Here is a 14,786-nt window from a genome sequence, read left to right as displayed (position 1 = left end):
GAGTGGAAGCGTTGATGGAGGTTTTTTTAAGGTTATGAAGTGGCTTTCCATAAGTGCGTCGGCTTTGGTCATCAAGTCCTTTATGGGTAAACTATCGACATCGGGTATATCAGCGCGTAGAGGATCGGGTAAACGGCCTACCCAAAGGGCACGAAGTAGGTTCACCTCACGAGGAAAGCCTTCCGCGGCAGGTTGCAGGTGAGTGATACTGATCATTTCCCTGAGGGCGAGCGAAGCCCCTTTGGTCCCCCAACGGTTGTTAAGAGAGCTGAGCAAGCCTTGCTATTGGGGCGACTGGCAACGGCGATTACTGTTACAGAAGATATGTTTTGAGGGCGTCATAGTAACGGTGAGGGGGCCGCGGGTAGGCGGTTGGAGCGAGTCACTCCAGGGTCACCAATGTAACGGGCCGAGAGAAGGTTGTGACTCAAAGGCAGGATGAAAGCAACTGAGTATATTTATTACAGAACACTCGCTTTTATATACATAAACTCCAGGCAGGAAGGGCACAAAAGACATAACAGGCAATTTCATGTTCAACCGACACCGCACCGGTTAACAGTTAACGGTGAAAAAAACAGACATGTTATTTCAGGTTCTTGTCAGTGCGAGGGGAGAGTGAAGATACAAGCATAATGTATACACAAATTGAAATGTCGTTACTATGTACGATCGTGAGACACACGGTTGGTACACACACTTCTGCAAGAAATGATTTCAGTGATATTTTACGATGTTTTGATACTTTTTATAATTATCCGAATGATAACTGGAATTTTGATCAATTCTTGCTTGAGATAAATTATGTGGAAGTTTCATGTGGTTTAACATGAAATGTCATTAAACTAGTTTAAGATTTTAAAGAAAACTTTAGCATTTTGTTACAGTGATCAACGGTTCGAGAAATCTCATCGACAAATTATTATTATTATTATTATTATTATTATTATTATTATTATTACTACTACTAGCTAAGCTACAACCCTAGTTGGAAAAGCAAGCTGCTAGAAGCCCAAGGGCTCCAACAGGGAAAAATAGCCCTCTGAGGAAAGGAAACAAAGAAATGAATAAACCACAAGAGAAGTAATGAAAGGAACAATGAAATAAATAAAGAGAAGTAATGAACAATCAAAATGAAATATCTCAAGAACAGTAACAACATTAAATTATATCTTTCATATATAAATGATAAAAACTTTAAAAATAAGAGGAAGAGAAATAAGATAGAATAGCAGATTGTCCCCTTAAGCAAGAGAACTCTACCCCAAGACAGGGGAAGCCCATGATACAGAGGCAATGGCACTACCCAAGAGATAGTGCGTATCTCGTTTATTGATTGGTTGATTGATTGATTAAGAGTTTTCTGGCATCCTGACATCTAAGGTCATTGACGCCGAGGTCTCGTTTATTCAACCAATTGAGAGAAAATAGGAAAAATGAGATGGCAATCTATATATATTTATATATATATATATATATATATATATATATATATATATATATATATATATATATATAAGGATGAAGAGGACAGCAAGAAGACTTCGGATCATCTTACATATTTATTCTACACCAACGTTTCGGGAATCCATTCCCATCATCAGGGCTACATAAAACACGAAATTTTATTTACATTAGAAATTAATGATACATTTTTTGCCCGACGATTACTGAAGGTCCGCATTGATTCCCACAGGGGTGTCAGTCATCGAACTCATATACAATACAACAATTTCGAAATTCTTTCCCAAACATCCGATTGCCTTTTGTTCCTTCTCTTGGAATCTCTTTACATCAAGAAACTGTCTCCTTCCTTAAATAACCAAACCACCTCCACACCATTACATATTGCCTAACTGCCACTAACTTCCATTCCATTTTGTTTTGTTCGTAGTTAAAGCATTTTCTTTAAGAATTTTCTCAAATATTATTATAGTTTTCAGCCACATCTCTTGACAGTAAGTTCAACCATTCATTTATGTTATGTATATTTTTGTTTTGTGACATTCCATTTTGATCACAAGTGTTTTTATTATAATAATTGTAAAAGACCTCAGTTAGCCTCAGGTTTTCATATACCGTCTAGGTTTCTGTATTTTTATTCTTTTAACCGTTTTTTAAAATTTTTGGTTTTTTGATACCCAAGGAATTTTAAGCAAAAAATTTATCATTAATTTCTAATGTAAATAAAATTTCGTGTTTTATGTAGCCCTGATGATGGGAATGGAATCCCGAAACGTTGGTGTAGAATAAATATGTAAGATGATCCGAAGTCTTCTTGCTGTCCTCTTCAGCCTTAAACTTAAGCTTGCCAGAAGCGAAAATCTTACTAGCTATATATATATATATATATATATATATATATATATATATATATATATATACGTATATATATATGTATATATATGGATGGATATATATGTATATATATATATTTTTTTTTATATATATATATATATATATATATATATATATATATATATATATATATATATATATATATATATATATATTCATGTGCATCATATATGTATGTATATATATATATTATAAATGTACAGTATATATGTATATACATATCATATATAAGTATATGTATGTAAATAAATATGAGAGAGAGAGAGAGAGAGAGAGAGAGAGAGAGAGAGAGAGAGAGAGAGAGAGAGAGAGAGAGAGAGAGAGAGAGAGGAAGGTTACTGGTTCATTTCCATCTGTCAGGAATTAGGTTGCGTTTTAGGGGGTGGGGGGGGGGGGCTAAGGCCTATTACTCCCGTCAGAATGACCGGAGGGGGGGGGGGGGGGAGGGAGTGAGTGAGTGAGTGAGTGAGAGGGAGAGGCAGGAAACAGGCTTGCTATATATACTCCACTTTGAGCTTGACTAAGCATTCGATTCGAACGATCCTCTTCATAAACATGATTTCGGTAAGGAAGTCAACTAGAAACTTTTAGCTTTCTGTGTGTATTTCTGTGTGTATGCATACACACACACGCACACATATATACATACACACACACACACACACACACACATATATATATATATATATATATATATATATATATATATATATATATAATACTGTATTTATATAGTTTTGCAACATTTATAAGTAGAAAGTAATGATATTTCTGCGATTGTTTCGAAGCTAATTATGTAAGCATTTTCTTCCCTCTATATTACCCAAGACTCTGCTTGTGTGCTTGTCCTTGGGAGCAGTGAATGCCCTCCCCCAAGGGTATGGTGCCCCTCCCCCTCCTCCTTCATACGGCTCAGGCCCTGTGGTTCCTATCCTGGTTGACAATCGCGAGGGCCCGGACGCCTCTGGAGTCTACAGCTTCAACTTCGAAACCGGAAATGGCATCAGTCGTCATGAGCAGGGCGCCCCACAGGGACCTGAAGGGGCAGTAGCTTCTCAGGGAGGATGGAGGTAAAAGTCTATTTAATAATTCCTTTTACCAACTGACCTGCCGCAAATATACTTTGGCAATATTTCCTCAAAAACTGTTTTTAAATTCAATTGTCTTCAAAACTCCCATTCCCTTTCGCAGCTTCACCTTCCCCGATGGCAGTCCAGGTGTCTTCAACTTCGTAGCCGATGCCAACGGCTACCGCGTCGAGTCCGACCTCCTGCCAACCCCCCACCCCCTTCCAGCCCATGCCATCGCCCAAATCGAATTTGCTGCCCAACAGGCCGCTGCAGGAGCGAACCGTCCACAGTACAGCGCTCCTCCTGCACCACCCAGTGAAGGATATAGCTTCTAAACTATTCGGCTTAATTTGAGAGTCGTAGCTGGTAGGATGACCCTCGTAGTATGAATATCCTACAGGAAATTTATATTGCTTTAGTAATGGCGTTTTCGTTCTTATGCAAAAATATTTTTTGTATGGGGACACCTTGGCTGGAGGAAATCAGTTTCTCCGAAAGCGACGAAGAACCCTTTTTGTAAATGACCTGTTTCTCTGAAGTTTCTTTTTATTTATGTACTGTTGATATTATTATTAATTTTTCGAATAAAGAATAAACATTATAGAACACTTTTCTTCCAAACTTTTACGGGATGTCACTGTATACACTGTTAAAAAATATCCTAATTTTAATCAGAAATTCTCCATAAAAATATGCTCTTTTCAGCCGTATTTCAGTAAAATACAGGCGACCGTAATTTTTACCCTACTTTGTTATTATCTTTTAGGGGTTGGTGACTGTAATATCACTCCTTCACGTCAATATGTCTTTTTTTAAAAGGTAAATGCCTGGCAACATTTATTTTAGGATCATTCCCTGAATACCAACCCAGCGTGGATGGCCCTGACTAGTATAGCTTAGCATTTTGGCTCCTGTGTACTTAAACTTGTATGACTACTTATATTTTTTGGTAGTAGTTGCTGTCTGCTAAAGAAGGTGATGAATGCAAGAGTTGATGGGAGAAGTACAAGAGCAAGGCCAAGGTTTGTGTGGATAGTTGGAGTGGAGAAAGCTCTAGGTAATAGGAGGATAGATGTGAGAGAGGCAAGAAAGCGTGCTGGAAATAGGAATGAATGGCAAGCGATTGTGACGCAGTTCCGGTAGGCCTTGCTGCTTCCTCCGGTCACCTTGGATGACCCCTGAGGTAGCAGCAGTAGGGGATTCAGCGTTTTTAGGGTTCATTTGTGGTGGATAACGGGGTAGGGTGGGTTGTGGCACCCTAGCAGTACCAGCCAAACTCAGTTGAGTCTCTTGTCAGGCTGGGAGGAGCGGAGAGAGGAAAGAACCCCTTTTGGTCCTTTGTTTGATGTCGGCTACCCCCCAAATTTGGGGGAAGTGCGTTGGTACGTAGATATATAAGGTTGTGGCACCCTAGCAGTACCAGCCAAACTTGGTTGAGTCCCTTGTCAGGCTGGGAGGATCGGAGAGAGGAAAGAACCCCTTTTGGTCCTTTGTTTGATGTCGGCTACCCCCCAAATTTGGGGGAAGTGCGTTGGTACGTAGATATATAAGGTTGTGGCACCCTAGCAGTACCAGCCAAACTCGGTTGAGTCCTTTGTCAGGCTGGGAGGATCGGAGAGAGGAAAGAACCCCTTTTGGTCCTTTGTTTGATGTCGGCTACCCCCCAAATTTGGGGGAAGTGCGTTGGTACGTAGATATATAAGGTTGTGGCACCCTAGCAGTACCAGCCAAACTCGGTTGAGTCCCTTGCCAGGCTGGGAGGATCGGAGAGAGGAAAGAACCCCTTTTGGTCCTTTGTTTGATGTCGGCTACCCCCCAAATTTGGGGGAAGTGCGTTGGTACGTAGATATATAAGGTTGTGGCACCCTAGCAGTACCAGCCAAACTCGGTTGAGTCCCTTGCCAGGCTGGGAGGATCGGAGAGAGGAAAGAACCCCTTTTGGTCCTTTGTTTGATGTCGGCTACCCCCCAAATTTGGGGGAAGTGCGTTGGTACGTAGATATATAAGGTTGTGGCACCCTAGCAGTACCAGCCAAACTCGGTTGAGTCCCTTGCCAGGCTGGGAGGATCGGAGAGAGGAAAGAACCCCTTTTGGTCCTTTGTTTGATGTCGGCTACCCCCCAAATTTGGGGGAAGTGCGTTGGTACATAGATATATAAGGACTGCTCAACAGAGCTAGGGCTGGAGTGGTTAGAACAGGTGACAATCTGATCAGATGAGCCAGTAAATTTACCAATTTGGAGAAGATACCCAGACTATCAGTCATATTCTCCTATCATGCCCACTATCTCGTAATTTGGATAACTCTGACGTAGATTTTGTTAATGAAAGAACGCTTCGATGGTTGACCTTTTGGCGTGATAAGCTATTTATTGTTGTTATAAGCTAAGCTGCAACCCTAGTTATAAAGCAAGATGCTATAAGCCCAAGGGTTCCAACAGGGAAAAATGGCCCTCTGAGGAAAAGAAACAATGAAATAAATAAAGAGAAGTATTGAATAATCAAAATAGAATATCTCAAGAACAGTAAAACCACTAAATTATATCTTTCATATATAAACTTCAAAAACAAGAGGAAAAGAAATTAGGTAGAATAGTGCGCCCGAGTGTACCCTCAAGGAAGAGAACTCTACTACAAGACAGAGGAAGGCCATGGTACAGAGGCTATGGCACTACCCAAGACTGGAGAACAATGGATCATTATTCCCTGGCATTCGGTTTTACATTGTGACTAATTCCTTTCAACACAGTTGCTGAATTTTGTTTTATACAACTGTAGTAAATGTATCCATTCATCATTGTTGTATAATTCAAACCAAGCAATTATGAAATATTTTGGTAAGGCAAAAGACTCAACCTTGTATTCCCTAAGTATATTTGTTAGTGCATATCTCCTTTATTGATTGATTGATTGATTAGGAGTTTTCTGGCATCCTGACATCTAAGGTCATTGACGCCGAGCTCTCCTTTATTCAACCGAGTGAGCTGCAAGTTATATTCTCATTGCATTGCCTCGTGTGTATGTATTAGATTATACATCTCGTAAAAATGAGAAAAATTAGTGGAGGATATTCAGAGGAGATGGTTTGATCATGTACAGAGAATGGGAGAGGACAGATGGCCAAGGATAGTGATGTGTGACGGGCCGAGAGAGGGTTGTGAACTCAAAGGCAGGATGCAATCAACTGAGTCTTTATTAAAGAACACTCTCCTTTATATACAAAACCTCAAGGCAACAGGAAAATACATGATCGAGAAAATGACAATGTTACAGAGGAAAACCGGAGACATGATTATTCAGGTTCTTTTTAGTGCGAGGGAAGAGCGCAGATACAAGCATATATACAAAATAATTTATGTACGATCGTGTGACACACGGTTGGTACATGGCTCCCCCCCCCCTAAAAATGACATACTGTTCATGTTAAATAGGGCGCCCTGATCTAGAGAGGCGAACTGTAGGCGGGTCATCTGGCAGAAGATAAGCAGGTTTTAGACGATCAATGGAGACCCAGTCTTCTTTGCCACGAATGTTTAGTAGGAATGCTTTCGGACTGCGTCGGATCACAAGGAAAGGGCCCGTGTAAGGGGGCGTTAGCGGTGGCTTGCTAGTGTCGTTGCGCAGGAAGACGTGCGTTGCAGAGTGCAAGTCCGTTGGTATGTGATGCTTCGCTGGGGGCTTGTAAGTCTGGCGGCACGGAGTAAATTATCCCACGACGTGACGTATGCGCTGGAGATCGTCGGAGGAGGTTGTAGAAGGAAAAAATTCGGTAGGGACGACCAACGGGTCGCCATACACCATTTCAGCTGCCGAGACGTCGAGGGCGTCATTAGGAGTGGTCCTTAGTCCCAGGAGGATCCAGGGAAGCTGAGTAAACCAGTTGCAATCCTTGCAGCGGGATATCAAAGCTGCTTTGAGGGTACGATGAAAATGTTCAACCATTCCATTGGCAGCGGGGTTGTAGGCCGTTGTCTGATGTAGGGTGATGCCCAGGAGATTCGCTAATGATGTCCACAATTGAGAGGTGAAAGTGGTTCCCCTGTCAGAAGTAATATGCTCAGGGATACCGAATCTTGCAATCCATTCAGAGAGTAAGGCAGATGTACATGAGGCGGATGTTGCAGTTTCCATGGGAATGGCTTCAGGCCAACGAGTGAAGCGGTCGATGGCGGTAAACAGGTAACGATGTCCTTGTGATGTGGGTAGGGGGCCTACAACGTCGACATGAATGTGTGCAAAACGACGCTGAGGTTGAGGAAAGGTGCCCACTCCTGAATCGGTGTGTTGATGTACTTTGGAAGTTTGGCAAGAAGTACAGGCACGGACCCAATCCTTAGCATCCTTAGAAATGCCCTGCCAAATGAACTTTACCTTCAGCAGCTGTGCAGTAGAACGGCACAAGGGATGTGAAAGGCCGTGAATGGAATCAAACACCTGTCGGCGCATGGGAGCAGGAATCCAAGGTCGCGGTCTACCAGTACTGACGTCACAGAGGAGGGTGGTGTTGGAGTCTTCGAGGGGTAAGTCTTCCCAACGGAGGGACGTGCAGGATGTCCTACATGCTTGATACTCTGGATCCTTTCGTTGGGCTTCAGCCAGGGTGTTGTAATCCAATCCAAGTTGAACGGCAGCCAACGTGTTTCTTGACAGGGCATCGGCAACGGGATTCATTTTCCCAGGGATGTATTGAAGGGTGCAATTGTATTCAGCCACGGCGGAGAGATGTCGGCGTTGACGGGCGGACCAGGCGTCAGACTGTCGAGTGAAGGCGTGCACCAGAGGCATGTGGTCTGTGCGAATGACGAAGGGCGTACCTTCTAAGAAGTGGCGAAAGTGACGGACAGCCAAGTGCACCGCCAGCAATTCTCGATCGAAGGTAGAATAACCCGATTCTGCCTTGGACAGTTTTCTGCTGAAGAAGGCCGATGGGCGGGGCGAGCCGTTGACCACCTGCTCGAGTACTGCACCAATAGCGACGTCGCTGGCATCGGTGGAGAGAAGGAGAGGGGCGTGTGGTATAGGAAAAGTGAGAGCCGCAGCAGTTTATAGGGCCTTCTTTGCATTGCAGAAGGCTGCTTCTTGAAGGGGACCCCACTTCAGGTCCTTTGGCTTGCCCTTGAGGGAGGCGTAGAGGGGAGCAAGAGTGGCGGCAATGGCTGGCAGAAAACGGTGATAATAGTTGATCATGCCCAAGAATTCCTGCAGAGCTTTGACGGTCGAGGGCGCGGGGAAGTTCTGAACGGCTGCTACCTTCTCAGGGAGGGGATGGACTCCTTCAGGAGTGATGCGGTGCCCTAAGAACGACACTTCGTTGGCGCCAAAGGTACACTTGTCGTACCAGACTACAAGGCCGTTTTGTTGCAGGCCGTCGAGCACGATGCGCAGGTGACGGAGGTGTTCCTCTTTTGAGGAGGAGAACACAAGTATGTCGTCCACATAACATACACAGAAAGGGAGGTCCCCTAAGATGCCATCCATGAGACGTTGAAACGTGGCCCCAGCATTACGAAGGCCAAAACAGGAGTAATTAAAGGTGTATGTACCAAACGGAGTGGTGATGGCAGTCTTGGGGATGTCTTTTGGGTTCATAGGCACCTGATAATACCCCTTCAGGAGATCGAGCGTAGAGAAAACCTTTGCTTTGTGCAGGTAGGAGGTCACGTCGGCAATGTTTGGGAGGGGGTAGTGATCCGGTTCTGTTTGCATGTTCAGGCGCCTGTAATCCCCGCACGGACGTAGGGAGCCATCTTTCTTCAGAACGATGTGTAAGGGTGACGACCATGGGCTGGAGGCCTTTTGGCAAAGGCCCATTTCCTCCATTTCACCGAACGTCTGTTTGGCGGCTGCCAATCGTTCCGATGCCAAACGTCTGAATTTTGCGAAGACTGGGGGTCCCGTCGTCTTGATATGGTGATAAATACCGTGCTTGGCAGGAACCGTGGGCGTTTGGCGAAGTTCTGGACGAAAAACTTCTGGGTACGACGTGAGGAGGTGGGCATAGGCATCCGTGGGTGCGCTGATGTGGAGAGCGAGGTTAGAGGGGGCGGGTTGAAGAGGTGTCGACAAGTACGAGTCTGCGTTGACCAATCGTCGGTGGGCGACATCACCCAGAAGGTGGAAATGAGAGAGGAAATCCGCACCGATGATTGGCATTGTGACGTCAGCAACGAGAAACTTCCAATTGAATTTACCGTTTCCGAACGATAATGTGAGGTTCCCGTAACCGTAGGTGGGTATCGCAGACCCGTTGGCAGCTACCAAGCGGACGTCGACAGATGTAGACAGACTACGTCGTGCCTTGAAGAGTTTCCTTGGCAAAAGAGAACGACAAGCACCCGTGTCTACCAAAAATCGCACGCCCGTTCCTGCATCCTGTAAAAAGAAAAGATTAGAATACGGGAGGCCACCGCCACGAGCGATGGCCTACTTACACGTTTTTTAGCCACTGACAATCCTTGGCACATTTCTTCGCGGTTCCCCCGAACCTGAAGTGTTAGTAGCAAAACTGCGGCGGATGGGAGGTAGTAAGTGGCTGTAGAAGTCGTTCGTTGGGGCGCGAGCGATTGGTGGGCGGTGGGAGGCTTTTTAGCTGCTTTGGCACGTCACGGGGTAGGCGTGTATGTCCTACGGCATCCTCTTCGTCAGGGGTGGAGGCGTTTGACGCAAAGGGCCTCGGTTAGATTTCGCCAGTCGTCTCTCTCTTGAGCTTTTAATTCAATACTTCTCCATTCATCACCTCCCACTCTACGCTTCGTAGTCCTTAGGAATGTAGGCCTGGGTCTTTAGACTCTTCTAGTGCCTTGTGGAGCCCAGCTGAACGATTGGTGAACTAATCTCTCTTGGGGAGTTCGAAGAGCATGCTCCTATATTGATAGGAGTTGAGAATGAAGTTTTTTATCCCAATATCTTTTATGTTGGTGGAAAAGGATGCCTTTGAAAGAAGGCATTGGAGAGGGCGCTTCAGGAAACCGACCCCTTAATTTACGAATAGAGGTGGGGAAGAAGAAAAATGATTTGCATCTTGTAATATTAAATGTTCCTTATAAATGCCTCGACTCCAAAGTCTTGATACTTCCTCAGAGGACTGACTTACTGAACAAGGTTTCTTTACATTTTATATTGTCGTCTGAAGAAGTATCACGAATCTAGTCAGCAGTTAATCTTATATTTCTTTTTTCATTTTCCCTCTGGTTCTTTTTTATTATACGCATATGTATGTGTGTATATATATATGTATATACATATGTATATATATATATATATATATATATATATATATATATATATATACAAATATAAACATGACAATGTAGTCTCTCTTTAACGGATTTAATGCTAATCCCCTGAAAATAGATAGTCTTTATGATATATCCAAAGACACGAACGTTCTGGTAAACCTTCTGGTTAGTGGATACAAGCGCAGCATTTTGGCTCCTGTAAACTTGTATCATTACTTATATATTTTGGTAGTAGTGGCATATTTACTTGAGGTCCAAAGCCGGCAAAATTCTGTTAAATATGTCTCCACTTTTGTGTTTATAGTCTAGAATAACATCTATGATTGCAGAAAATGTTTCATGAAATGTGAGTGATTAAATTGAATTATATTCATTGCAACTCGTTAGAAAGAGTTGAGCTGTAAGGTATCTAGATTCTAATTGTTAAATGTTTGGGGAAATACTGGTTATTAATTTTGGGTAAAAAGTGAGAAGCTAATTTTAGGGCAATACTGTGAATGAACTGCAATATTTAAATGTTCGAAGATGCACGTGACGGGCCGAGAGAAGGTTGTGACTCCAAGCCAGGATGAAAGCAATTGAGTAACTTTATTACAGAACACTTGCTTTTATATACATAAACTCCAGGCAGAAAGGGCACAAAAGACATTAAAGGCAATTCCATGTTCAACCGACACCGCACTGGTTAACAGTTAACAGTGAGTAAAACAGACATGTTATTTCAGGTTCTTGTCAATACGATGGGAGAGTGAAGATACAAGCATAATATGTACATGAAATGAAATGTCGTTACTATGTACGATCGTGTGACACACGGTTGGTACACACACTTCTGCATGAAATGATTTCAGTGATATTTTACAATTTTTTGATACTTATTATAATTATCCGAATGATAACTGGAATTTTGATCAATTCTTGCTTGAGATAAATTATGTGGAAGTTTCATGTGGTTTAACATGAAATGTAATTAAACTAGTTCAAGATTTTAAAGAAAACTTTAGCATTTTGTTACAGTGATCAACGGTTCGAGAAATCTCATCGACAAATTATTATTATTATTATTATTATTATTATTATTATTATTATTATTACTAGCTAAGCTACAACCCTAGTTGGAAAAGATAGCTGCTAGAAGCCCAAGGGCTCCAACAGGAAAAAATAGCCCTCTGAGGAAAGGAAACAAGGAAATAAATAAACCACAAGAGAAGTAATGAAAGGAACAATGAAATAAATAAAGAGAAGTAATGAACAATCAAAATAAAATATCTCAAGAACAGTAACAACATTAAATTATATCTTTCATATATAAATGATAAAAACTTTAAAAATAAGAGGAAGAGAAATAAGATAGAATAGCAGAGTGTACCCTCAAGCAAGAGAACTCTACCCCAAGACAGGGGAAGCCCATGATACAGAGGCAATGGCACTACCCAAGAGATAGTGCGTATCTCGTTTATTGATTGATTGATTGATTGATTAAGAGTTTTCTGGCATCCTGACATCTAAGGTCATTGACGCCGAGGTCTCGTTTATTCAACCAATTGAGAGAAAATAGGAAAAATGAGATGGCAATCTATATATATATATATATATATATATATATATATATATATATATATATATATATATATATATATATATATAAATAAGGCTGAAGAGGACAGCAAGAAGACTTCGGATCATCTTACATATTTATTCTACACCAAAGTTTCGGGAATCCATTCCCATCATCAGGGCTACATAAAACACGAAATTTTATTTACATTAGAAATTAATGATACATTTTTTGCCCGACGATTACTGAAGGTCCGCATTGATTCCCACAGGGGTGTCAGTCATCGAACTCATATACAATACAACAATTTCGAAATTCTTTCCCAAACATCCGATTGCCTTTTGTTCCTTCTCTTGGAATCTCTTTACATCAAGAAACTGTCTCCTTCCTTAAATAACCAAACCACCTCCACACCATTACATATTGCCTAACTGCCATTAACTTCCATTCCATTTTGTTTTGTTCGTAGTTAAAGCATTTTCTTTAAAAATTTTCTCAAATATTATTATAGTTTTCAGCCACATCTCTTGACAGTAAGTTCAACCATTCATTTATATTATGTATATTTTTTTTTTGTGACATTCCATTTTGATCACAAGTGTTTTTATTATAATAATTGTAAAAGACCTCAGTTAGCCTCAGGTTTTCATATACCGTCTAGGTTTCTGTATTTTTATTCTTTTAACCGTTTTTTAATATTTTGTTTTTTGATACCCAAGGAATTTTAAGCAAAAAATTTATCATTAATTTCTAATGTAAATAAAATTTCGGTTTTATGTAGCCCTGATGATGGGAATGGATTCCCGAAACGTTGGTGTAGAATAAATATGTAAGATGATCCGAAGTCTTCTTGCTGTCCTCTTCAGCCTTAAACTTAAGCTTGCCAGAAGCGAAAATCTTACTAGCTATATATATATATATATATATATATATATATATATATATATATATATATGTATATATATACGTATATATATATATATATATATATATATATATATATATATATATATATATATATATATATATATATGTATATATATGGATGGATATATATGTATATATATATTTATTTATTTATATATATACATATATATATATACATGTGTATCATATATGTATGTATATATATATATATATTATAAATGTACTGTATATATGTATATACATATCATATATAAGCATATGTATGTAAATAAATATGAGAGAGAGAGAGAGAGAGAGAGAGAGAGAGAGAGAGAGAGAGAGAGAGAGAGAGAGAGAGAGAGAGAGAGAGAGAGGGGAAGGTTACTGGTTCATTTCCATCTGTCAGGAATTAGGTTGCGTTTTAGGGGGTGGGGGGGGGGGGCTAAGGCCTATTACTCCCGTCAGAATGACCGGAGGGGGGGGGAGGGGAGTGAGTGAGTGAGTGAGAGGGAGAGGCAGGAAACAGGCTTGCTATATATACTCCACTTTGAGCTTGATTAAGCATTCGATTCGAACGATCCTCTTCATAAACATGATTTCGGTAAGGAAGTCAACTAGAAACTTTTAGCTTTCTGTGTGTATTTCTGTGTGTATGCATACACACACACGCACACATATACATACACACACAAACACGCACACATATACATACACACACACACACACACACACATATATATATATATATATATATATATATATATATCTATATAATACTGTATTTATATAGTTTTGCAACATTTATAAGTAGAAAGTAATGATATTTCTGCGATTGTTTCGAAGCTAATTATGTAAGCATTTTCTTCCCTCTATATTACCCAAGACTCTGCTTGTGTGCTTGTCCTTGGGAGCAGTGAATGCCCTCCCCCAAGGGTATGGTGCCCCTCCCCCTCCTCCTTCATACGGCTCAGGCCCTGTGGTTCCTATCCTGGTTGACAATCGCGAGGGCCCGGACGCCTCTGGAGTCTACAGCTTCAACTTCGAAACCGGAAATGGCATCAGTCGTAATGAGCAGGGCGCCCCACAGGGACCTGAAGGGGCAGTAGCTTCTCAGGGAGGATGGAGGTAAAAGTCTATTTAATAATTCCTTTTACCAACTGACCTGCAGCAAATATACTTTGCCAATATATCATAAAAAACTGTTTTATAAATTCAATCGTCTTCAAAACTCCCATTCCCTTTTGCAGCTTCACCTTCCCCGATGGGAGTCCAGGTGTCTTCAACTTCGTAGCCGATGCCAACGGCTACCGCGTCGAGTCCGACCTCCTGCCAACCCCCCACCCCCTTCCAGCCCACGCCATTGCCCAAATCGAATTTGCTGCCCAACAGGCCGCTGCAGGAGCGAACCGTCCTCAGTACAGCGCTCCTCCTGCCCCGCCCAGTGAAGGATATAGCTTCTAAACTATTCAGCTGAATTTAGAGTCGTAGCTGGTAGGATGACCCTTGTAGTATGAATATCCTACAGGAAATTTGTATTACTTTAGTGCTGGCGTCTTCGTTATTATGCAAAAATATCCTTTTGTGTGAGAACACCTTGGCTGTAGGAAATTAGTTTCTCCGAAAGCAACGAAGAACCCCTTTTGTAAATGACCTGTTT

General features: G+C 41.5%; 2 protein-coding genes across 2 annotated transcripts; both read left to right on the top strand.

Moving 5' to 3' along the window:
- Positions 1–2,899: 2,899 nt before the first annotated feature.
- Positions 2,900–3,975, top strand: LOC137632917 (cuticle protein AM1199-like). The gene is made up of 3 exons (XM_068365020.1): positions 2,900–2,922; positions 3,187–3,428; positions 3,550–3,975. The coding sequence occupies exons 1-3, from the start codon at positions 2,914–2,916 to the stop codon at positions 3,761–3,763; spliced, it is 465 nt and encodes a 154-aa protein (XP_068221121.1). The 5' UTR covers positions 2,900–2,913; the 3' UTR covers positions 3,764–3,975.
- Positions 3,976–13,703: 9,728 nt separating this feature from the next.
- LOC137633273 (cuticle protein AM1199-like) lies at positions 13,704–14,786 on the top strand. The gene is made up of 3 exons (XM_068365484.1): positions 13,704–13,730; positions 14,013–14,254; positions 14,377–14,786. The coding sequence occupies exons 1-3, from the start codon at positions 13,722–13,724 to the stop codon at positions 14,588–14,590; spliced, it is 465 nt and encodes a 154-aa protein (XP_068221585.1). The 5' UTR covers positions 13,704–13,721; the 3' UTR covers positions 14,591–14,786.

The sequence above is a fragment of the Palaemon carinicauda genome, chromosome 42 (genome assembly GCF_036898095.1).
Source record: "Palaemon carinicauda isolate YSFRI2023 chromosome 42, ASM3689809v2, whole genome shotgun sequence".
Classification (NCBI taxonomy): Eukaryota; Metazoa; Arthropoda; class Malacostraca; order Decapoda; family Palaemonidae; genus Palaemon; species Palaemon carinicauda.
Note: the sequence above shows the minus strand (reverse complement) of the source record. Positions and strands in the feature narration are given on the sequence as shown.